The 26,307-nt window shown below is 46.2% G+C and overlaps 1 protein-coding gene across 1 annotated transcript in view; it reads left to right on the forward strand.

The window, feature by feature from the left end:
- SHC3 (SHC adaptor protein 3) overlaps positions 1-26,307 on the forward strand; it is a 169,610-nt gene that overhangs the window by 132,382 nt on the left and 10,921 nt on the right. Inside the window, exons 8-11 of the mRNA XM_062206804.1 lie at positions 3,652-3,802; positions 5,081-5,168; positions 7,897-8,055; positions 12,712-13,007. Coding sequence (XP_062062788.1) covers positions 3,652-3,802; positions 5,081-5,168; positions 7,897-8,055; positions 12,712-13,007 — 694 coding nt within the window. The remainder of the gene's footprint in view (positions 1-3,651; positions 3,803-5,080; positions 5,169-7,896; positions 8,056-12,711; positions 13,008-26,307) is intronic.

Below are 26,307 nucleotides of genomic sequence, written 5' to 3' on the forward strand. Positions count from 1 at the left end.
AATGAATTATCTATGAAAATCTATTTTGTGTAACACACATAGCCATTCCATCCTCTTTTGGTTACCGTTTGCATGAAATGTTTTTTTACATCATATGACTTTCAACCTAGTATTTATTTTCTTGTTTCTTTTTAGTTGACAAAAAATAATTGTGTGCACTTATGGTCTACAATGTGACCTTTTATCAATGTACACATTTCAGAAAGATTCAATCAAGTTCATTAAAATATTGATCATCTCACCAATTAACCACTTTTTGGGGAAGATAACATTAAAAATCTATAGTAATTTTTAACTATACCATACATTATCTTTAACTGGGATCACCAGTCTACTTAAGTCTCTCAATCCAAATTGTGTTGCACATAGAAAGCCTGCAGTCAGATCACTTTTTTGGTCCAGTCTCAGTCTCTACCTTTTAATTGGAGCATTCAGTATATTTACATCAAATAAAAATGCTACTAAGTTGGGAATTTTTCTCTGCCATCTAAAGATTTTCCTGCATATTTTGTCATTTTTTTTACATTTATTCCTTCATTACTGTCTTTTCTTTGTTAAGTAAATGTTTTTCAAGTGTACTGTTTTAATTCCCTTGTTCCTGTCACTACTTTTTTAAAAAAAGATTTATTTTTATTTATTTGAAAGACAGAGTTACAGAGAGAGGTCGAGACAGATAGAGAGGTCATCCATCTGCTGATTCACTCCCCAGATGGCCGCAACGGCCGGAGCTGCGCTGATCCGAAGCCAGGAGCCAGGAGCTTCTTCCAGGTCTCCCATATGGGTGCAGGGGCCCAAGGACTTGGGCCATCTTGTACTGCTTTCCCAGGCCATAGCAGAGAGCTGGATTGGAAGAGGAGCAGCCAGGACTAGAACCAGCGCCCATATGAGATGCCAGGCTGTTAACCTGCTGCGCCATAGCACTGACCCCTCCTATTACTACTTTTAAAGTGACTGTCGTTGTGGGGATTTAAATCAGTATCTTAATATATAACAATTCTGTATGGGTCTCAGTAATACACGAAAGATTTGCTCCTGTGTGACTCCATTCCTTCCCCTCCACTGTGATGCTATTATGAAAAATCACATCTTTATACATTGTGTGCCCATCAACACAAATTTCTAGTTACTGCTTTATTTGGCTGCCTTTTAAATTAGAGAGGATGAACAAAAAAGTTATCAGCAAAAATTGCATTTATATTTTTCAGTTAACTTTACTATTATTCTCTATTTTTCATATGGAATATCTTTTCATTTCAGTCTAAAGTACTTTTAGTGTTTCTTACACAGATTTGTTCAGAATAAGTTTTATCTGAGAATATCTTAATTTAAGCTTTGTTTGTGAAGGACAGGTTTGTTGGATAGAGTTGTTGATAGACAGTCTTTGAGCACTTGGAATTTGTCCTTCCACTGTCTTCTGGTCTCCATCATTTCTGGTAAGAAGTCAGCTGTTAGTGTTATTGAAGATCATTTATGCATGGTGAAAAGCTTCTCTCTTGCTGCTTTCAAGATCCTCTCTGTTTGGCTTCAAACAGAGTGAGTACAATGTGTGGATCTCTTTAAGTTCATCTTAATTTTGAGGGGCTTTTTGAGCTTGTTGTATGTATAGACCAATATTTTTCTACAAAGTTAGGAACCATTGGCTATTATTTCTTCAAATGTGTTTTCTTGCCTTTTCAGTGTCTCCTTTTCTCTAGGGACTCTATTAAGTATAAATTAGTAGGCTCAATGGTGTCCTGTAAGTTTCTGAAGTTCTGTTTATTTTTCTTAATTCTCTTCTCTTCATGGTCCTCAGACTGGAAAATCTCAACTGACCTGTCTTTTTGTTCTCTCATTCTCATTAAACCTTCTGTTAATCCTGTCAAGCAACTCTCAGCTCTAGAGTTTATGTAACTTTAAATTATTTATATATCTATACTGTATTCCCTATTTGATGAGGCATTTTTCTCATGCTTATTTTTTATGTTGTTTCCTTTAGTCTTGAAAATTTTTAAAGTAGTTGGAGTCTTTGTTTAGTTAGTCCATAGTCTGAGCTCCTCAGGGAAAATTTCTGTTGATTGTTTTTTTTTTTTCCTATGCATGAGTCATACTTCCTTGTTTCTTTGCATGACTCACAAGATTTTGTTAAAACTGGAAATTTAAATAATATAATGTGCTACCCTGAAAATAAAGTTTCTCCCTTCCCAGGATTTGTTGTTCTTGCTGCTTGTTGTGTTTGTCTTGTGACTTTTCTGAAATTATTCTCTAATGTCTATATTGTTTGTAATATGTAAAAGGACTACAAAATGTTTGTGGAAGATTGGAATTAAAAGTTTATATTAGTGCAAAGGATTAACGTAGTCCATGCATTTTTTTTTCATAATACTCATTGTCCATGAACTTTTATAAAATTCCTTGTATTTCCACTGATTACTCTGCTTGGTTTGCTTATTATTCAGCTGTTAGTTCATTTTCCATGAACCTTTTTCTAAGACTCCTATGTCAGTCATGGCTCTATTTGGCTTGATTACTATTGGAGAGAGAGTTCCTAAATTCCTGGAACCATGAAGTCTGTGTGTGTGTTGGGGTATTCCTTCAATCCTCGGCCAGGTAATTAACAACTCAACCTTGGCCTTCATTTTCTCCTGTGTTGAGCCTCAAGGTCAGCTAGAGTCAAGAGTGTAAGGAATTGTCACATGTGTCCTGAGCAGACACCAGGCCCTGGGCATGCACACAGCTCTGCACATGCATGTGGTCTTCTAGATTCTAGAAACTATTCAGAGCTCATGCAAGTCTTTAGGAACATTTCATCGCCCAGCTTTCCTCCTAAGCTTTTTGATTAGCCTACCAGTCGACCTAAATGTTATACAGCTGCCTCTAATTGTTTTTGACAGATGTCTCTGGGGAAGAGAATTTTTGCCCTGAGCAAGCTCCAAATCAGGTCAAATAAAGACAGCCTTGGCAGCTGGGTCTTCAAGGAAGGATCAGACGGTTGGAGTCACGATCATCCACTGGGAATAGGTCTTCGCTGGCGTTGTGGGCTGTCGGTTTTCAAGGCTACCAGAGATGTGGAAATAGGATGATTTAAATGCCACAGTGATACTGTTCTGATAGCTGTTTGTTTGTTCATGTTTTTCCTTAAACAAACATTCCCTGGGTCATTTCAAGCTTCTGGTTCATTTCCAGAGTGCTGAAAAAGTTGGTTTTGAAAAAGAATATTTTTGTGTCAGTCTTCTTGTTGTTTTTATTGAAGAGAGGATTTTCAGAGTTCCTTACTCTACCATCTTCTCTGTTGCCACTAAATCTCTGTATTTTTTTTAGTTGATTTTGTTTCCAGTAAATTTCATGACTTACTGAAATGGTACCAGGGCTGTAGGAATCTGGTTATCTTTAGGCATAAAGATATTTCTTCCTTATTTCTTCCTTAGTTAAAGTGTACTTTAACAAAACGACCTCTTTCAAATATGGTAGGAATTTTCCAGTAGGTAGAACTCTGAGTGAGGCAGGGCTACTTGACCAAACCACGTACCCACTTCTCAAATACTCCCGAGAACCAGGTGGCTGAGGGAGCAGGGACTAAACTCTCTCTCCTTGGAACAGGTACCACCATTAGACTTTGGTTTTGACTGCAAGCTCACTTTTTGGCTTAAGCCTTTGAAAATCTTCTTTTAACAGAATGCAGAGTCTGGATGAGCCCTGGACAGAGGAAGAGGGGGAGGGCTCGGACCACCCATACTACAACAGTGTTCCCAGCAAGATGCCTCCACCAGGGGGCTTTCTTGATGCTCGGCTCAAAACCAGACCCCATGCTCCTGACACAGCTCAGGTAAGTCTCAGACTTTTCTGTTTGATGGAGACTAGCTGAAATTTTATATTTTCTTCCATTCTAGTTCAGACTGACATTCTGTTCAGTGTTTGACACAATAACACACCAGCTTTCCTTCATTGGCTCTCACAAGCATACAAAGAGTAAATGCTATTTTTTTAACATTACAAGGCATTGGCCCAATGCTCTGGAAGTATATGGTGTCTCTGATATATGAATCTGGGGTCTTCTCCCTCCCAGGACCAATCCCATCGTGATGTGATCCTAGTGAGAGGAATACAGAACTTAATACTTTTAAGAGGCCTGGAGTGCTTTGTGTTTTCTGAAGAGTGGTTGCGGGTTCTTAAACTGATGGGAATTATGTTCTTCTGTTTTATTCATTCCCCTCATTTCCCTCTAAAATTTTAGTAGGGTGACTGCTTTCTAGAGTCATGTTTCATTATAAAAAAAATTTCAATTTATTCTACCTTATAATAATGGGGTCAATAAAAATGGCAACATAACTTTGAAATAAAGATCTGACAGGAAGAGGAATTTCTTGGTCTTCATGGAGTAGACTTGCCTGAGCGTGAACCTTTATGGTTATGTGTATCAGGTGAGAGGTGCTGATGGTCCTTGCCTTATGATGACTGAACATATATATATATATATATATATATGATGCATTCAGTAGAGTAAGAATTGAGTTTGAATTTTTCCCTGACAGTGCTATGTGGTCCCATCCTCTCTGGTGACACTGGGTGGCAGCAGTGAGCCTAGTTTGGGGTCAGTCCAGTGGTCACCAGGGGAGTTGCCTGAGGGTTTACAGGGTGCTGTGCTGTTGAGCTGGGATGTACGGGGGGGGGGGGGGTATGTCTAGGGGAAGCAGTGCATTGTGGACTGATACTATTTTCAACTGCAGAGTGGGTTTGTTGGATTTTACGATAACCCTATCATCAGTGGAGGAGCGACCGTATGTCCTGACATAAAGGTGCCCTCTTGCGGAAGTTTTTCTGAGACATGTTGAATGCTATGACCGTATATGGAGAACTCGATTTTACAGTTCCACATAGGGAGGAGTGTTGGGGGCTATGGAAACAAGGAGGGGTGCGTGTGTCGTGTTGGTGGAGATGCAGCCTTTTCCTCACGTGCACACGCACATTAATGCCCACCCTGAGACGTGAAGGCCCAGAGAAAGCAGGCGTGTCCCATCTCTGTGGTCCTGCCTCCGTTCTGTGGCATTCGAAGACGGGGACATGGGAAAAGGTGATTCTTCTGTGTATTCACATGTGTCTGCAGTTTGCAGGAAAAGAGCAAACTTACTACCAGGGAAGACACTTGGGAGACACATTTGGCGAAGACTGGCAGCAGGCACCTGTCAGGCAAGGTGAGGAACTTTTATGAAAAATCCCTCTACCTGGTGGGGCACCCACTTCCTGTGGAGTGGCAAGGTGATCCCCTGGAAGTATTTGCTGTGGGTGGTGTATCTGTCCGCATTGTGTTGCTGTAGCAACATTAATATTAAGTAAAGTTAACTAATGGGGCTTAATTTCCTCTGAAGGCAGGGCCCCTCGCTGACCTCATTAGCTTTCCTTGGGCTCTGCCTCTTCAAGGTCCCCCCTCCTCCCCACTACAGTAGTGATCAAGCTTCCAGCACAGAAGCTCTGGGGGACAAGCCACATCCAAACCATGGCAGGCATGCGGTAGATTCCTGATGAGAGCATAGAGTTGGAAACAATGACTGTCACAGATCCAGTGGTGCCTCCTGTGGCACCAGGTCTGGTTCACATTCTGTCAGCACTTACTTCCCCTGTGCACCTGCGACTGTCGCTGGAAGGCGTCCCCTGGTGGAGGACAACCTCCTTGCCCAGGGCTGCTGAGCAGCGGACATCCCAGAAGCACCCATTGATGCTTCACGTTTGAATTGGGGAAGTGACTCCATGGTGTGTGTTCTTCCATTTTCAAGTTCTTGCTGCCTTTCCTCCTCGTCTCATCCCCTGCCCACCTCCCCTCCACCCAGAGTCAGCTTCAGGAAGAACATAATGACCCTTGGCCTTGGGTGGGCGTTGATGACAGAAGTGGTGCCAAGGCTATTGGTCTCCTGGGTGCTTTTAGAGGATGCTTCCATGTCTTAGCACCCCTGACAACAGACACCTGTAGCACACCCTGAGAATAATCTACCTGGAACTGTGTCTAACTATCTGTAATCTAGATGCCTAAAAACAACTTACATACGTCAAGCTATCACTGTAACAATTTAGACAGAAGGAAGAACTAACTGCTAACTTTTCACGTAAATGTTTATTCGCTAGGAAGTTATTTATATTCATTCATATATGTATATCTATAATCTATCTATAAACATCTATCAGGTATCTATCACCTCTCAATTACTCATCTATCCACTATTAATAAATTATCTACTATTTATATCTATTATCTAGCTAACCATTCAGCTATCATTTATCTATCTAGTTATCACCTATTTATCTAGCATCTATCTATCTCTATTTTATTTTTTGTTTTTATTTTTTTTTTTTGACAGGCAGAGTGGACAATGAGAGAGAGAGACAGAGAGAAAGGTCTTTCTTTTCCATTGGTTCACCCTCAATGGCCGCTGTGGCCGGCGCACCGCGCTGATCCGAAGCCAGGAGCCAGGTGCTTCTCCTGGTCTCCCATGCGGGTGCAGGGCCCAAGCACTTGGGCCATCCTCCACTGCCCTCCTGGGCCACAGCAGAGAGCTGGCCTGGAAGAGGGGCAACGGGACAGAATCCGGTGCCCCGACCGGGACTAGAACCTGGTGTGCTGGTGCTGCAGGTGGATGATTAGCTTAGTGAGCCACGGCGCTGGCCAATCTATCTCTACTTTAAAGATATTTTTTTATTTCAAACTTTTTTGCCCTCCCAAAAATTTTCATACATCTTTCAGTAGCTCCCAGTCCTGACTTCTAGATGTGTAGGTTCTCAGGCGATGGAGCCCCCTGGTGCTGCTGTGCATATGAATTTAACATGAGTGTGTCCACCTGCCCTGGCATAGCACCTGCTGCCTCTGTCTTTAGTTGGGAAAGTTCTGCCCGAAACTTATTCGCTAGGTGTTCAATCCTCCCCTTTTAACAATTAGTTTGTGAAATGCTGTTCTGAGCAATGACTTGTTTGCAAAGTATACAAATGTTTAAGCTGTAACTAGCTGCTCCTAAGCAAGGTTACATAACCCAGAACAGCCCCTCTAACATAGAAATCCTGTGTGGGACTAGGAGCTTAGGATTTGTATACTTTGAGCTTTTGTGGGTGTTGTTGCCTAGCAGAGAAATCTTTGCACAGCTCCTCCTTCTCCCTTGGGAAGCAAAGGTTGGGTGCCAAAGGTCTCTTGGGAAAGCTCTCCAAAACCCTGAACCAACAATGTGCCAACTCTGTAGGGCCAGCTTCACCGCACCACTGACCGTAGGCTATGACAGACACGCTCCTTCCAGAAACGTGTGTGCCATAGGTGTTCTTGGGAATGTTTCTGTAAGTGCATTGGAGACAGGGTACATACAGAACAAGTGACCCAAGCAGGTGTTCTGAAGGAACAGCTCTGAGTGACAGAACAGGCAGGATCCCCAGGAACCCTCAGCCACCCTACTGGGGACGTCCCATCGAGGCCATGTCACTGCTTTGGATGAGGGGAGTCCTCGATCACACACTGGTCCTGGACTCAGCAGTGTCGGCTCTGGTTTGTAAGGAAGGCATCTCATTCTAAACACAGAGCCTGCGTGGTGGTGCTGACACTTGACGCGAGGCTTGTGGTTCTGCTCAGTTCTTTGATTTGGGAGGATTGTGTAAGGGAGAGGAGGTAGGGCACCTTCTGCCTGCTCAACTCCCGTAACCCCTGCGAGTCCTTGGTAAGTCTCTGCGTGACCCATGTGCACCCTGACATTGGCTGGAAGATCCCATGTGGATGTGAGCGGCTGGATGTGAGCCGTGTGCTGTGACAAGCTCAGAAGAGGGGCATTCGTCCACCTATGCAAACATGCACTCTGCAGGGAGGATTTTCTTACTGGGGGATGGTGGCGGGCTGACTACAGTCTTCACTGGTGCTGCCGTCCTAACAGGAAGGGGCTTGTTCTCTTGTTGCAGGGTCCTTGGACATCTACAGCACGCCAGAAGGGAAACCACACGTGGCCCCTGCGGGAGAAGCACCCACCTATGTCAACACCCAGCGCATGCCCCCACAGGCCCAGCCGGTGGCCACCAGCAGCGCAGAGAGCAGCCCACGCAGGGACCTCTTTGACATGAGTGGGTTTCCCTCTGTCTCTGGTCTTTTCTTCTGAGGTTGCTTTGTCCCCTGCCTTGTAGGAGGGCTCTGTGACGTTATTGAATTCTCTGCCAGTAGGGTCTAGTGAGTAGTGCTGATTACCTGTCCTTTGCTGGGTAGGGGATCAGGCCTGGGAAAGGCTTTGAGATTACAGGGCCCTCTGCAGTCACGAGGCACAGCCACCCCCATTCCTGCTTTGGGGAATTGACTTTCCTCTTGAAGATCGGCCGGTGTATTGAGACCCATGATACATAAGGAAGTGGGTCCATTTATTTATCCATTTAAATAGTAATTGGCTGCTAAGTGCCAACTACCATGTCCTTGTCTCCCCAGAACTCTCTCAACCTGTGAAACAAGACCAACCTATAAACGAGAAATTGCAATATGCTCCTCTCTCATGAGGGTGCTCCCTCCTGCCCTCTGTTTTTTTATCTCTATGTCTCTCTGCCCCCTCTCCAAATATTTGTTAAACACTTGCCATGTATCAGAAGCCTAGCTACTTACTGGCAATATAAAGGAGCCCCCACTCCCACATCTTACCAGGCCCTGGAAGACTAGCAGGATTGCTAGGCAGGGAATGTGGTGTAGATGGCTAGTTTGGGGGATGTGCACCATGGACTTTCTGTTCATATTTCTCTTCACTTCCTGGTCGCATTGATTAGGAGAATGAAATCGTTCATGAGCTGATTCATGAGCATGGAAATTGTTGTTAAAGAATTTGGGAAGAGTTCCTGGGGGGGGGGTGTCACAAAGAGCTTTATATCCTTGCATTTTCTTTCTGAATTCCTTGAGAACTGTCCAAGCTTAAGAGGGTGGGGAAGAGATCAGCACTGAAGGAGATTCTACCACATATTGGGCGTCTCTGATATTTTTTCATTTTCACAATGACTTTCCAGTAGGTATTATTAAGTCTATCACTACCCTATTTTACAGAGAAGGAAAAGGAGAATGCTAGAGGATAAGTAACTATACTCACTTTTTAAAAAACATTTCTGGGGCTGGCACTGTGTCATAGTGCATAAAGCCACTGCCTGCAATGCCGTCATACCATATGGGCGGGGGTTCGAGACCAGGCTGCTAGATGATGTAGATGATGGCCAAAGTCTTTAGGCCCTCGCACCCACGTGGGAGACCTGGAAGAAGCTCGTGGCTCCTGGCTCCTGGCTTCGGATCAGCGCAGCTCCCATCGTTGCAGCCAATTGGGGAGTGAACCAATGGATGGAAGACCTCTTTCTCTCTCTGCCTCTCCTTCTCTCTGTGTGTAATTCTTTCAAATAAATAAATAAATATTTTAAAAAAATTTTATTTTATTTGAAAGACAGAATTGCAAAAGAGAGGGAGATGGAGGGAGAGGAAGACACACACACACACACACACACACCTTCTGTCCACTGGTTCACTCCCCATATGACTGCAACAGCCAGGACTGGGACAGGCTGAAGCAGGATCCAGAAATTCCTTTCGGATCTATCACATAGGTGCAGGAGCCCAAGTACTCCACCCATCTTTAGCTGCTTTCCCAGGTGCATTAGCAGGGAGCTAGATCAGAAATTGAGCAGCCAAGACACGAATCAGGGCTCATAAGGGATGCCAGCGGCACAGGCAGCAGTTTAAATTGCTGCGCCACAACGCCGGTCCAGTAACTTTAAAGGACAGCCTCACTGGTCAAACACTTGCTGTCGTGGTATTGTAAGTCACAACAGGGATCAGAGCTTTTCTGCTGAGGCTGTATTGTGACACCAACCCTCTGTTTGTCCTCAGCCAGTGTGGTTCCCACACACCAGACTCCTGATTTGACTCACAGAAATCACCCGAGTCAGAAGAGTTGCAGAATCTCAATACTTAGAGCCACTGTACAGATAACCTAATCCAGTTCCTTTATTTAAAAAAGGTGGAAACAGTCCAAAAAGGTGAAGTCACTTTTCCAGGATGCAGAGCAAAGTTCTGGCTCTCTGAACCTCTGCCCCAGGCATTACAGTATCTCCCCACTGCAGTTTAGTCATTGTGTTCATGGTTAGACCATTTTCACTAGTTAATGTGATCAATTTACCAATGACTCTTGGCCCTAGAACCCAAGGAGAGTTCGATTGTGCTGATTTTTGAGATGAGAAAGATGAAAACAAGAACCTATTTCCCATCAATTAGTTTCTACACTTGCTCCCAAAACCAGAGAAGGGAAGAAAGAACACAGATAAGATGTTGGAGAGCCCAGTGTGTGCTGGAAAGTATGGGAATGAAATGAGCCAGCATTTGTGTTGTTATCTTAAACCACTAGAGTGAAATGATATGTTGGTAATAGTTATGATTATAATTTGGATGGTGCATTTGGTGATGCCAATGCTGATGTAGTTTGTGATGATGTTGGATATGGCGGTGATGACAATGATGATGGTAATGATGGTGATGACAGTGTAGATGGTGATGATGACTAGATGGTGATGATGATGTAGATGGTGATGGTTATAATTCAGGTGCTGATGATGGTGATGATGATGATGATGGATGGTGATGGTGATGACAGTGTAGATGGTGATGATTATGGCTCTGGTGATGATGATGGTGATAATGACAATGATGGTGGTGATGATGATGTAGGTGGTGATGATTATGGCTCTGGTGGTGATGATAATGACGATGACAGTGTGGATGGTGATGATGATGGTAATAGTGAGGATGGTGATGATGTAGATGGTGATGACGATGACTGGTTCAGGTGATAACGACAGTGATGATGCTGATGATAATGGGGATGATGTAGATGGTGATGGTGATGGTGATGGTGAAATGATGATGCTGGTGTTGGTGATCACCATGGTGATGGCAGTGATGATAGTACTGGTGATTAAAGTGAATGTGGGGATAACGGGGACGAGGACTAAGCTGGTGATAATAACAAAAGTGTTGATAGTGCAGAAACAGTGTAATATAAATTAGGATAAAAAAGGAAAGTCTGCAGACATAATTTTAGCCAATAGTTTTAATCTCTTTCCCCACCCCCACTGCCCAGCTAAATCTGCACGAGCTATAGTAAGTGTCAAGAAGACCTAATTTTGGTTTCATTTATTCACCTCATCTCCATCCATTGTCTACTGACATTTAGCAGACTGAACTTAGTCTACAGCATGTGTAGGATATTCAGAATGTGAACTGCGTCCCGGGAACTGTCCTGCCCAGGGGAAGACCGTTCCTGGTGCTTACACTGTCCAGGGTGGGCAGTGTGGTCCTAAGCAATCCTCAGAATCCCTGGCACTTGCAAAGCACTGTACATTTTCCAGGGTGCTTTTAGCATATCCTTATTTGAAGATCAAACATAAGGATTTAATCAGACATGCCTAGCTGCTTCTTTTGCCACTGGTAGAGCAGCAGCCTCACCATTCTGATGCTCTGCACTGAGACGTGTGTTCCCAAGGGGATGAAGCCAACCTTGGTCTCAGGCACTCATGCAAGAGACTTTTCCACAGGGGAGTGAGTGAAGGTCAAAGGGAGGCAGAGCTCCTAGCCTAGAGCAATCACATAAGAGGCCCTCAATGTGACTACAGAATGTTTGGTGCAGATTTTGAAATGAAACTTTGGTGAATTTGGTTTATGTTTTGCATGGAATCAAAGCTTTGTGGCTTACTGTTTCCTGTAGTAGTGACAGGTTTTTATACAGAAATTATTAGAGAGGTTGGCTGATGTTCCAGAGAAAGTAGATGGGAAGCAGTGTACATGGCCTCTTACAGTGTGCAAAAACGAAGTCTTTCTACAAAGCTAGACAAGGAAGCCGAGTCCCCAGCACCATGTACGCCTCCCGGCTGTCTGGGGAAAAAATCAGACTTTTCCTCACTTTTTAAAAATTTTTTTGACAGGCAGCGTGGACAGTGAGAGAGAGAGAGACAGAGAGAAAGGTCTTCCTTTGCTGTTGGTTCACCCTTCAATGGCCGCCGCGACCAGCATGCGGCGACCGGTGCATCGCGCTGATGTGAAGGCAGGAGCCAGGTGCTTCTCCTGGTCTCCCATGGGGCGCAGGGCCCAAGCACTTGGGCCATCCTCCACTGCACTCCTGGGCCACAGCAGAGAGCTGGCCTGGAAGAGGGGCAACTGGGACAGAATCCAACTGGGACTAGAACCCGGTGTGCCAGCGCCGCAGGCGGAGGTTTAGGCTATTGAGCTGCGGCGCCGGCTCCTCGCTTTTTTCTTTAAAGGTTTATTTATCCATTTGAAAGAGTAGCAGACACACACACACACAGACATACAGAGAGAGAGAGAGAGAGAGAGAGAGAGAGAGAGAGAGAAACCTTCTATCCACTTGTTCACTCCCCAAATGGCAGCAGTTGGGTCTGGGCCAGACTGAAGCCAGGAGCCAGGAACTCCATACCAATCTCCCCCTGGGTGGCAGGAACTCAAGCACTTGAGCCATCATCTGCTGTGTCCCAGGCACATTGAGAGGGAACTGGATAGGAAGCAAAGTAGCCAGGACCCAAACCAGTATTCTAATGGGGTACAGATGTCCCAAGCAATGGCCTAACCCACTGCACCACAATGCCCACCCCTGTAGTGTTCAATGGAAGAATTGCCTTTGCATGTCTGTCTCTCACATTGTGTTTTTATCAATCGGCCTGCTCGGGACTGACTTTGCTGGCAATTGTTGTTGACAGAACCTTTTGAAGATGCTCTCAAGAATCAGCCCTTAGGGCCTGTGCTGAACAAGGCAGCCTCCGTGGAGTGCATCAGTCCTGTCTCTCCCCGAGCTCCGGATGCCAAGATGCTGGAGACACTGCAGGCTGAGCCCTGGTACCAAGGAGAGATGAGCAGGAAGGAGGCGGAGGGGCTGCTGGAGAGAGACGGCGACTTCCTCGTCAGGAAGAGCACCACCAACTCTGGCTCCTTCGTCCTCACAGGCATGCACAATGGCCAGGCCAAGCACCTGCTGCTCGTGGACCCTGAAGGCACGGTGAGTGGACAGCGGCGCGGGTCAGGGCCTGCCACGTGCTGGTCACTCCTTCAGCAGAGCCCAGCAACAGGGGACTTAGGCCTGGTCAGGGCCCTGTGCTAGGTACAAAACTTGCAAAATTGTCATGGTCCAGTCTGAAAGCCTTGACGCCCCCCCCCTTTTTTTTTTTTAATCTTTTTATTTGAGAGACAGAGTTAGACAGATGACACACTGATCCACTCCCCAAGTGCCCACGGCAGTTGAGGCTGGATCAGACCGAAGCAGGGAGCTGGGAACTCAGTCCCATCTCTCAGGCAGATGGGACCCGACTATCTGAGCCATCATTGGCAGCCTCCCAGGGTGCACACTGAACGGAAGCTGGAATCGGGGACCGGAGCCAAGAATTGAACCCTGGCACTCTGATATGGGCAGTGACCATACCACCTGGAGGTTTAACTGCTAGTCCATTTCACGTCCTTTAAAATGAACAAGTACTGAAACACTGGATCACTATGTGATTTAAAAAAAAAAAGAAATGTTGGGTCCCTAGTTCATCTCATAGTCAAAAGTACCTTCAGCTGGGATTAAAACCTAATGATGAGGGCAGGCATTTGGCTTAGTGAATGGGATGCTGGTTAAAATGTGTACATTCCAAATGAGAGTAGCTGGGTTCAATACCTGGTGCTGTCTCCCAGCTCCAGTTTCATGCTTTGGTTGCACTCCTGAAGGTAGTGGTGATGGCTCAAGTAACTGGATTCCTGCCACCCACAGGGGAGACATGGATTGAGTTCCTGGCTCTGGGCTTCAGCCCCCAGCTTAGTCTACCACTGTGGACATTTGGGGAATAAAACACTGGATAGGAACTTTGTCTCTCTCTCTCTCTCTTTGCCTCTCAAATTAAAAAAAAGAAAAAGAATCTAAGTGTGAAAGATGTAACTATAAAGGGAGAACATTTTCTTCCAAGTAACATCACAGTGGGCAGGAAGTTTAGACCCCTGGGCTTTAGGTCGTGCAGTCACTGAGCTTTTTGCATGAAGCCTGCAAAATGTGATGGAGCAGTAGATAAAGCCCCCAAGGATTAGTCTCTTCTCACTCAGAGGAGCAATGCCTCGTGACGCTGTTTGGCTATCACTGGCATTACCACTGGGGTCGAATAATTCCATGAGTTCAGCTGAATTTTCCATCTTCCAGTCAGTAGATACATTTGGCTTCATCCTGGCCACAGCTCAAGAAGTGCTGGGTTTAATAAATGGAATGAAATCAACCTAGGCACTGAGTAAATTCCAGCACTGCTGCTTAAATCCTGGTATCCAGTGAAAACAGGAAGGCAGGGTAGGGTTGTTTGAGCAGGACTTGAGAACATGCATTTTCTGATTGATTGGTAGGGGTGGAACTGTAGCCTTCAGTGGGACTGGCATGCAAGGTAATGGTGGATGGGCTGGGGTACAGGTGGGGCATCGGGGCAGGGTTACCCCCCAGACTGAACTGCCCATACAGCTCAGCTCTTGGCCCTCTGAACACATGGCCCTGCCTAGTTCCAGTGAGGCAGCTGCCTCGAAAGGACAAAATATAAAGTCACCACTTCCCGCACGCTACCTGCTCTCGTTTTCCTTTTTTAATATCTATGTCATCTGCAAAAATGTTTATTGTTTTGTTTATGCCTTTTAGAAATCTGCAAACATGATACTGTTCCCTTTCATTGTTTCCTTTTTCCTTGAAGCACACTGCGGGTTTCTGCCAATGGTGCTCTCTGCATTGGGTCGTAGCTTTGGAGGGCTGCACAGGGTCCCCTCGTGCACGCTCTCCACGTCACTCACTGAGCTCTCTTGAGAAAAATAGCCAAGCTGCTGTAAACCTCCATGCATGTTTTCCCTCTACCGGGGATGGTCTCTCTGGGCAGGTACTGGGGTGTTTTAGATCATAGGATATGCGTACATTTAATTTCACAGGATTTGCGTTTGCTTCCAGGATGGCTGGGCTTCTGAGCTACACACTAGCAGACTGGGGGTCCCCGCATTCTTGCTATTTCCTGAAATTGGCTCTCTAGTTTTATTAACTGGATGTAAAGAGGCAAGGGATATCTCACTGTTTTATTTATTTATTTATTTAAAATTTTGGTTGTACTACCTTGGCAGATTAGCAGATTTCTCCTGTCAATTTTATGTTTTTGTCTTTTCCCTCTGTTTTTCTTTTGACTTTCTGATTGAGTTTTTCGGCAATGGAATTTCCATATATATTCTCGCGCTTTTCACCTGACACCTTGTGATGTTCTTCACCAAACAGAAGTCTTTCTTGGGAACGTAGCAGAATCTGTCAGTTTTTCCCTTAGTGGCTTTGCGTTTTAACATCTGCTTTACAAACCACAAATATACCAGGATTTGACGTTGTCTCCTCTTAGCTTTATAGCCCTGTCGCTCACATTTGGTTTTCATGCCGACTGAAGGAACTCTGGCATATGAGATGAGGAAGGGACCCAGCATTTCAGACTTCTCTGTGTAGTGCACCTGTGTTTCTGCCTCCGTTGATCAAACCATGCGTCTTCGCTGAGCTCTGCCATGTGGAGTTCTCTCCGAGTGGGCCCGATCCCAGAACCTCAGTTCTGTTCTCTCGGTCCGCTCCCGATTCCTTGTGTAAGTGTGGCAGGTGCTGTTGGAATCGTCGTGGATTTGAGTCTCCTGACATCTGGCAGGGTGAGCCTTCCTCTTGACTCTCCTAGCTGCTCACAGACATTTAGTCTTCTTTCCGCTGATTTTAGAATCTTTCAAGTCTCCAACAACACATCGACTTGCATTGAACATGTGGATTCATTTGAGGAGGAACAGATGCTTTTCAATCCTGGACCATCAACCACATCCATGAACGGGAGTCTCCACGTGCTCAGCTTATAAGATGTCTTTTAATGCTGTTTCACAATTCTCTCCAGAAAGTTCATCTATTTCCTGGGTTAGGTTACTTCCTGGTGCCTAGCTTTAGTTCCTTGTAAATATGTGTGGTTTGTAGTGACTTCCTCAACCACTATTGCTGCCCGAAATCTTGGTGACTCCTGTGGTGACACAGGAACACAGGTCCTGCCTCTGCCAGTTCACCTGCTGCCTCCTGAGATCCATCCGTCCATCCTTCCATCCATCTGCTAAGCAGCAGTGCCTTTACGTGTTGACTAAGAGAGAACCTTTGTAAGTCCCACCCTCAAGGGGAACATTTAGATGCTTTCTGGTTTCTTTTTTTAAAATTTTTTCTTTAACATATAATTCTTACCCATTTTTATGGGTCAGAGTACAATATTTCAACACGTATACAACAGCATAAATGGATCAAGCCAGACCACTGGCTTTTCTGTCTCCTAGCTGTTTCTTTGGGTCTGGAGCCCATCGGTTCATCCTAGAGAAGGTAACACAGGGCTGTGAGCTGCAGTCATCCCGCCCTGCCGTGGAACTGTGGTCCTTGTCATTTCTTCTGTGTTTTAGCGCCTTCTCGCCCACCCCCACCAGACCCCTCCCCAACTCTTCCCAGCCTCTAGAAACCAATGTCCTACGCTCATGCCAACTCTTCAAGACTTAAACATCTTTAAAGATTTAAAATCTCCCCGTATGAGAGAGAGGGTGCCCTGTTTGTCTTCCATGTCTGTCTTGTCTGTACTCTGTTAGGAATTTCAGCAGGTTTTTGGGAAATTAGCAGCCTAAAGGACTTCACTCATTCATTCAACAACACGTATTGGATGCTGACTAAATGTAAACGTTATTTTTAACACTTGGCATACATCAGGACCAATTTAGAAAGAAGATCTCAGCTCTTGTGGGACTTACACATTAACCACCTGATTACTTACGTCACACATAGGTGTTGAATTTTATCAAATGTTTCTCAGGGTTTTTCTAGATAATAATGTGATGTTTTTGCTTAAATCCATGAATATGGAAACCTATAGGGGTAGATTTTTCTGATGTCACAATCCTGTCATAAACTCTGTTTCTTCCTGATGTGGTTATTGGGAGATAGTGCAGCTGGATTTGGGAACCTAACGTTGTCCTTCGGATTTTGTTTTTTGAGTCTCTGTTCCTAAAGGAAACCAGTCTTAGCTGTCTGCTGTTATCACTTGTCTGTGCTCATCTGTGGTTAGCAGGGTGGCCCGGTCATGGTTACCACTGAAGAAGAGCTAGGCTTACTCCAAGCAAAGAGGGTAGTCTTCCCTAACTGTTCGATCTCAGATAGAGTCCCCTGGACATTCCCCCTCCTTTACTCTGATTTATTTCTGCTTTAAAGCGCTTAGCACAAAGTTGCTCACTACTTGGCTGCCCTTCTCCCACTGGGCCATACTCACCATGAGGGTGGTGACCTTGTCTGTTGTGCCGAGCCCAGCCCGGGCAGCAGTGCCTGGCATGTGGCAAGCATTGGGTGGATGAGCTCCAAGAGCAGCCCCAGCTTTCACAGGTCAGGGATTGAGAGCCAAGGTATAGGATCCCACGTGAGAGTTCCTCCATGGGACCAGCCAAGGGCCCTCTGGGCTTGGTAGGCTCACCTGCAGTTCAGTGGTGGCCGCCTAAAAGGAAGCAGGAGAGGAGATCCACGAGCAATGCGATGAGAATATAAATCTGTCAGCTGGAGATTTTAGTTATTTAAGAAAACCAAAAGTTAAAGTTTAGCTAAATTTGTCATGTCATAAGCCGAAGATACCAAATGGGTTTTGTTCACTTAGTCTTTATAGACCGAAGGATAGCTTTAAAAGAGAGATGCACTAGTAATGGTACATGTATTATACATTCACAGAGCGGTATCCAGATGGTATCAAAAATCAGGAGGAAATAAAGTGACAGCAATGTGGTTAAAGCAGGTGTCTAGGCGAGCCAATACTCAAAGCTGGGCCACCCACGTGATTTTAACTCTGGAGGAGAAATCTGCAGTGCCATTGAGAAAATTTAAGTCCCACCTACTCAGGACTGTCCTTTGCGGTGGGGGGGGGGGGGGGAGACTTTTAGCTGGATCTGATTATCTAGTTTAATGGATCATACGGAGGACAACGTTAGCTGAGGAAGAAAATGGAAGTGGAAGACTTAATTGCTAACGTCATGTTACTTCCTCGCGCGAGGACCCTACAATAGACGGTGAGCACATTCTCTTCAATATTTATTCATCTGATTTTCATGGCAATTGGTTGGTTCCTGACTATGAAGGCAGAACTTGGCAGAACAGGGTAACTCCGAGAAAGAAGGACGCAACACAGTTCTGCACGGCCATCCCCCCACAGCCCGCTCACCGCGGTGCCCGCCCACGGAGCGGAGGTCACCGGCCCTCAGCCTCCAGGCCAGGTGTGGAAAATGCCACTGTTAGTAGCAACTGAAAGAGCCGGTGATTGGCTCTGCCAGAGGAGCCCCAAGGCAGAGTCTGGAACGCTTGTGTTTGTGTTTTCGGCATCTCCACATGATTCTGCCAGCCCTCCAAGTGTCTAAAATTACTCCCTGAGTCACTGGGCGCTGACTCATCCTCTGGCCTTGTGGGGCCCGCGCAGGGAGGCGGGCGCTGTCGGAAGGGCCTTGATTCCTGGGTCTCATCACAAAGCAAGGACAACAGTGCTCCCCCCACGGGGGGAACTTAGCAAAGCACCAAGTCCCCTCAGCCCTCTGCATCTGCACAGCCGTAGTTGTTCTCAAATCCTTGAGTCTGGATTCTTAGGGGCTTCCTCAGCCCCGCCCACTGAGTCCCGTGTGTGCCGCTCCACTCCCCGGGCCCCGACCCTTGGATGACTCGGGCCGCAGGCTGTGTCCATCATGGTCCATTTCCCTTCTCTTGCTCTGTCTCAGAGGATGGGAGGGCTGGAGGAGGCTCCCTGGCTCTCCCTCAGCAGGTGCCAACTCCCCTCCTGATCCACTGAAGCCCTGGAGGATGGAAGCTGCCCAGAGCAAAGTGGAGCCCCCACAACGTGTCTTTTCAATGTTTATCCATTCGATTGCAAAGACACAAATAAGATAGCACCGGGAGGCCGTGTTGGGAAGCACCAGCTCCTCTCCTCCTCCCCCAGCCTCTTTCACAGTGACAGTGCTGCTGAGAGTTCTCTTCCCAGCTCTCCGGATGGGGCCACCCTATTCTAGAGGGGCGTTAATCTGCTGCTCGTGGACCTAGTAGTTTAAGGTATCGTTCCTTGATGTTGCAAAAGGAAAGCTAAAGTTTAGGTCACTTTTGCTGCTTTTTTCTTTTTTATTCATTTATTTGTTTGTTTGTTTTTAAAAAGATTTTATTTATTTGTTTGAAAAGCAGATTACAGAGAGGCAGAGGCAGAAGGGGAGAGAGAGCTCTTGCATCCACTGGTTCACTCCCCAATTGGCCGCAATGGCCAGAGCTGCACCAATCCAAAGCCAGGAGCCAGGAATTTCTTCCTGGTCTCCCACGTGGGTGCAGGGGCCCAAGGACTTGGGCCATCTTCTACTGCTTTCCCAGGCTATAGCAGAGAGCTGGATCAGAAGCAGAGCAGCTGGGACTTGAACCAGTGCCCATATGGGATACCTGCACTGCAGGCGGCGACTTTACCTGCTATGCCACAGCACCTGCCCCTGCTGTTTTCAATTTTCAGCAAACTCTTAGATAATCTAGTCCTTGCTCTTGTGATTTTAAACACATCAAACCTCTTCCTTGTGCCATCAGCATAGACAGCCACAGCCGGTGACTTCCTCCCCTGCCCCAGAGGAACTGGCCCTTCTGATCCACCTGTATCCCAGGTCTATATGGAGTATTTTTAAAAATTATTTATTTATTTAAGAGGTAGAAAGGTGGAGGGAGGGGAGAGACAGAGAGCAGGCTATCTGCTGGATTCACTCCCCAAATGCCCTCAGCAAGCTGAAGCCGGGAGCCAGGAGCTCAATCCAGGTCTCCCGTGTGGGTGACAAGGGCTCAGTCAATTTGGTCCGCCACTTCTGATGCCCAGGTCTGCATTAGCATAGATCTGGAGTCAGGAACCAATGCAAGGAATCAAATCCAGGTATTGTAATGCGAGATGTGAGCATTTAACAGCTAAGCTAAACTCCTCACTCCTTGGAGTCTCTTAGAAAGTCTGGAACATAGAACGTTTGTCTCCAGAATCTCTGGAGGGTGACTTGCCCAAGCACCCTGTCACCTCTGACTCCTGGGGGGTGAGGGGGTGGGCGAGCTTGCTACAGGACAGGTCGTTTTCCTGCATAACCACGTCCACCCTCAAATTCAAGACTCAAACCGTGATGCCACCCCTCCTGGCGATGTCATCCTCCAGAGCCCGTTTGGGTACCACCCACTGTCCCCAGCCACATTTCCTCGGCAGATGGAACTTGCTCAGAATCACGCACTGTGTTTAATCGCCTTGTCTCTGTGGCCTGCTTCAGCCCCAAACACTTCCCGGCTTGGATCCTCGTGCCGTGTCTTGGCTCTTGGGCTCAGATTAGCGTCTCGGCTCCTGTCTCACAGCAATGCCTCTGTGTATGTCTCCCAGCCTCCTGACAGGTGGGAGAGATGGATGACAGATGCTCTTCACTCGGGTCACTTCAGCGGGGGCCCAAGCACTTGGGCCATCTTCCGTTGCTTTTCCAAGGCCATTAGCAGGGAGCTGGATCAGAAGTGGAGCAGGTGAGACTCGAACCAGAACCCATAAATGATGATACTAGTATTGATACAGGCTGTGACTTTACCTGTTACACCACCGTGCCGGCCCCATGTGGGAGATACTTCGACATTATCTAATGTACTCTGGTAGTTGGCAAACCAGATGTTCCACCTGTTCATTTATTTCTTTTGTTTAGTTTGGGCCTGTGGTTTCCTGTCTTCTTCCATGGATTATAATCTGTCGCAATGGTTGTTCTAATGCACTGTCAGTCTGGCTTCTGTGTCCCTTTGTCATGCCCCATGTCCTGGAGCATCTCCCTCCTTCTAATTCAAAACTGCATAGCTGGCTCATCTTCCTGTGCTTTGTCCTGCAATCAACCATTTCTCCAAAGGCCCCCTGGTCCCTTTCCATGGAGGATGGTCTTTAGAAATCAAGACTGACTGCTAATGGGGGTGTTGCTGGTCACAATACTCTCAGTGGACACAGTTAAGGTACATACATGTGTACCCATATACACACATGTACACCTATTATACCTGCATTCATATGGGCACACACACATGCACCCACCCCACACACCCTCACCTATATACCACACATGCACACATATACACACATACACATTCATAACATATATACACAGTTTATTACATTCACACATGTGCACCACACATTCATATACACACTCCTCATTCATGTACACACGCATTCACACATACACACATAACACATGCACAATATACATGCATACACATATTTATACCACATGTGTGCACATACACATATGTACACGGTACACCCACACACAGGCACACACACATGCATGCACACATGTAAGTTAGTACCTGTATTTGTTTCTATATCTATCTGTATGTATTGGGAACCATGAGTTCACTAGTCTTCCAATTCCCAGTGCAGTCTCACAGAGTTCATCCCTGGCTCTCCTCTCCGCAGGTAGAACTCTCTTCTCCCACAGTGAGTCACCTGACTCCTGCCACCCTCCCAGTTGATTTTGTTGATGCCTGTGTGGCTGCTGCCCACTCCTCTTCCTGGACACTGTGCTCACCCTGCTGGGCTCCAGCTCTCCCTGGCCCACCCACCGGCAGGCACTCTCCCCTCCTCCTGGGCTCTGAAGTCCAGGGCTGGTCCGCCCAACCTTCTGCTCTCCACATGGCCTCTGATCTCTCGTCCTGCTGCCTGGAGCCCAGGGCCACTGGGGTCACCTGCAGCCCTGCAGCGTCATGTCTGTTTTGCTTGACTTTGGGACTGGCGATGGGGCAGGAGCAAGCATGGAAAGGAAGGGGAGGGAGCTTTTCAGAACGCTCTGCAACCTACCACAGGCCTAGGGGCACTTCAAAAACTGGCAGTGGAACAGAAGTAAAAAGCAATTTAAATCTGGGGCTGGTGTTGTGGCATAGTAGGGTAAGCTATCGCTTACCTCGCTGGCATCCTAGATTAGAATACTGGTTTGTCTCCCATCTGCTCTGCTTCTGATCCCGCTTCCTGCTATGTGCCTTGGAAGGCTGCAGAAGATGGTTCAAGTACTTAGGTCCCTGAATGGAGCTCCAAGCTCCTGGCTTAGGCCAGGCCTAGCCCTGGCTGTTGTGGCCAGTTGAAGAGTGAACAGTGGATGGAAGATCTCTCCATCTCTCTGTGTGTGTCTCTTCCTCTCTGCTACTCTGTCTTTCAAATCCTGTTTGCAGTTGGTACTCCAAATGCCCCAGCATACATGTCTACCAATGAGAACTTTTTTAAAGATTTATTTATTTGAAAGGCACACCAATGAGAGAGGGAGAGAGGGAGAGGAGGAGAGAGAGAGAGATCTTCCATCTACTGGTTCACTCCCCAAATGGCTACAACAGCCAGGTCTGGGCCAGGCCAAAGCCAGGAGCCAAGAATACCATCCAGCTCATCTGCATGGGTAGCAGGGACCCAAGAACGTGGGCCATCTTCTGCTGCCTTCCCAGGTGCATTAGTGGGGAGCTGGATTGGAAATGGAACAGCCCAGCTTCAAGCCAGCACCCATACAGGATGCAGGCATTACAGGCTGCAGCTTAATGTGCTACATCACAATGCCAGCGTCAACAAAGACATTCAAAAGCCCATAGCATCATTGTTACAGACACCAAAATTAAAAATAATTAACATTATCCCATACCCAAAATGTTCTGGCCCGAAGATGCTCCTCTTACTAACACGGTGCATGTGTGCATTTTGTCGTGTCTCTCAATGCTCTTTTTTTTTTTGACAGGCAGAGTGGATAGTGAGAGAGAGACAGAGAGAAAGGTCTTCCTTTTTGCTGTTGGTTCACCCCCCAATGGCCGCTGCGGCTGGCGCATCGCGCTGATCCGAAGCCAGGAGCCAGGTGCTTGCCTGGTCTCCCATGGAGTGCAGGGCCCAAGCACTTGGGCCATCCTCCACTGCCTTCCTGGGCCATAGCAGAGAGCTGGCCTGGAAGAAGGGCAACCGGGATGGAATCCGGCACTCCAACCAGGACTAGAACCCAGTGTGCCGGCGCCACAAGGCGGAGGATTAGCCTGTTAAGCCACGGCGCCGGCCTCTCAATGCTCTTTTGTCTCCTGCTGCTTTCCTTCCTCCTCCCCTCCACACCAGTGATTTGTTTGGAAAATGGGACGTTTGTCTTCAGGAAACCCCATGTTGTCGTTTGGCTGCAGCTGCTCTGTGGGCTTGTTCACTGTATGCCTCCATCCTCTGTGTGTTCCATGAACTGATGCCAGATAGCTTGATTGAGATGTGATCTGCAGACTGTACCCACGGAGTGTGCATGGTTTAGCGGTTCCTAGGACATTCACAGTGTGCACCACCACCACCCTCCATTTTAGGACGTTTTCCTCCCCCTAAGAAGGAATGCTATGCTGTTTGCCTGTCTCCTCCCTGCTCTGCCATCCTTCTCCCTCACCCAGCCCTTGGGAATCTCGAAGCTATCTCTGTCTCTGTGGCTTCTCCCGTCCTGAACTTTAAGACGAGCAGAATAGAGTGCTGTGTGAGCTCTCGTCTGGCTACTCTCAGTGTTTTCAAGTTTCATCCACTTTGTGGCGGGCATCAGAGCTCCATTCTTCTTAGAACCATAAGATGCTCCGTCGCATGGACACAGAACATTTTATTCTGATGGACGCAGAAGTTGCTTTGACTATCATGAATAATGTGGCTATACATATTTGCATTCAAGTTGTTATGTGAACACACGCTTTCATTTCTCATGGTATATACTTCGGAGTAGAACTTCTTGATCCTATGGTAACTCTTTATAGTTCTTATTTGAGAAACTGATGGACTGTTTTCGAAAGTGGCTGTACCTTTTTGCATTACAACTAAGTGTGTATGAAGATTCTGATTTCTCCACATCCTCGCCAGTGCCTGTTACTTTCTGACTTGATTCCAGTGATCCTGGAGGTCGTGAAGTGCAGTCTCATCAGGGTTTTGATTTGTGTTTTCCTGATCACTAACAATGTTGAGCATCTCTTCATTTGTCTGTTGACAATCTATATAACTCCTTAAAGGAGAGCGTGTACAGATAATTCTCCCTCTTGTTTTAATTGGTTTATTTTTCTCTTATTATTGAGTTGCAAGAGTTTTAAAAAATTATGTAATAAAGGATTTGTATCTCAAATGTCTGCAACACCAAGGCTAGTCCAGACGGAAGCCAGGAGCTAGGAACTCTATCAGGGTCTCCCATGTGGGTGGCAGGGGCCCAAGTACTTGGGCCATCATCGGCAGCCTCCCAGGTGCATTGGCAGGAAGTTCAGTTGGAAGTACAGAGTAACTGGGTCTTGAACTTGGCACTTAAGTATGGGATGTAGGCATCCCAAGTGGCAGCTTAACCCACTGTGCCACAGTACCCACACCTCTGAGAAGTTTTTAAGTCAGAAAGGCTCAATCCCTCAACTTTGATATTTTTAGGGCTGTTTTGGCTATTTGGGGCCCTCAAAGTTCCATATGAACTTTAAATAACTGGTTGACTTATACAGAGAAGTCAGCTGTGCTTCTGATAAGCACTGCGTGAACTCTGCACATCACTTAGGGAATGCAGTCACATTTCAGCCAACAGTCATCCTTGAATGAAGGCACTTCATGGCCGACGCTGTGGCTTAACAGACTAATCCTCTGCCTTGTGGCACCGGCACACCGGGTTCTAGTCCCAGTTGGAGTGCCGGATTCTGTCCCGGTTGCCCCTCTTCCAGGCCAGCTCTCTGCTATGGCCCGGGAAGGCAGTGGAGGATGGCCCAGGTCCTTGGGCCCTGCACCCGCATGGGAGACCAGGAGGAGCACCTGGCTCCTGGCTTCGGATCAGCGCTATGTGCCAGCCGCAGCGGCCATTGGAGGGTGAACCAACGGCAAAAAGGAAGACCTTTCTCTCTGTCTCTCTCTCACTATCCACTCTGCCTGTCAAAAAAAAAAAAAAAAAAAAAAAAGAAGGCACTTCGTAAAGTTCATTTTAAAATATGTTTGTTTTGGTGCAAAAATTTTGAGATTATATCTAACAGAGCTCTTCAAAAATTCATGAAAATGCATATTGTGAAAAAAAATGCAGGGATTTCAAAAATTTTTGCAGCAAAGTAAATTAGCTTTTAATTCCCTTTCCCTACAAACTTTCTGAAATACCCTCATGCCCAGCAGTAGTTCTGTAAGATGATGGCGCTGAAGAATTCCTGTTGCCTAGTGACATCGTAACCATGGAAATGCAAGGCAATGCATGACACAGTGTTTGTGGTGATGCCTCACAACCGTGAGGGTGGTCATATCAAAAAGTAGAGCACATGTGATTGTATAGCGCAGAGAATATCTTGTCATGATCATAAGTGACTGTTATGATTTGTCTATTTCCTGTGCTGTACTTATTTTAAAGGATACTCCTTCTACTTATGAAAAAGAAGAAGAAAAGAAAACAGAGTTACCTGTAGAGCAGCCCCAGGCAGGTCCTCAGGAGGCATTCCAGTAGGCATTGTTATCGCAGGAGATGAGAGCTTCTTGCAGGCCACTGACTTGAAGACCTCCCAGTGAGACAAGATGTGGGAGTGAAAGGCAGTGATGCGATGATCCTGACCCTGGGGAAGCCCAGGCTGATGTGTGCGTGCGTCTTAGTTTTTAACAACAACAACAACAACAAAAGAGTTGAAAAAATTTTTAAAAATTTAAATAGGAAAATCATTGAAGAATGACACAAAGAAAATATTCTTGGACAACTATACAAGTGTGTTTTAAGCTGTGTTATTCCAAATGCATCAAAAATGTTTTTAAAAATCAGAAAGTTTATCAAGGAAAGAGATGGGTGTTTGGTGAGCGCTGGAGATGCCACTTGGGATATGCAGGTCTCATATTCGAGTGGCTGAATTCAAGTTCAGGCCACACTTCTGATTCCAGCTTCCTGCTAATGCACACCCTGGGAGGCAGCAGCTGGGGACTCAAGTAGTCGGGTCCCTGCCACTCATGTGGGAGACCTGGGTTGTGTTCCTAGCTCTGGGTTTCAGTTTTACTCAGCGCTGGTCATGGCAGGCATTTAAAAGTAAACCAGAGGATGGGAGCTATCTGTCTGTCTGCCCACCTGTCTGTCTCTATGCCTTTCAAATAAATTAATTGAATAAATAAATATGAAGTAAAAAAGTTATAATAAACTAAATTTATTACTGAAGAAGAAAACATTTTTAAGATTTATTTTTTATTTATTTGAAAGAAAAAGTTACAGATAGAGGAGGAGAGACAGATTGAGAGAAAAGTGTTTCATCCGCTGGTTCACTCCCC

This window comes from Lepus europaeus, chromosome 12, assembly GCF_033115175.1.
Source record: "Lepus europaeus isolate LE1 chromosome 12, mLepTim1.pri, whole genome shotgun sequence".
Taxonomy (NCBI): Eukaryota; Metazoa; Chordata; class Mammalia; order Lagomorpha; family Leporidae; genus Lepus; species Lepus europaeus.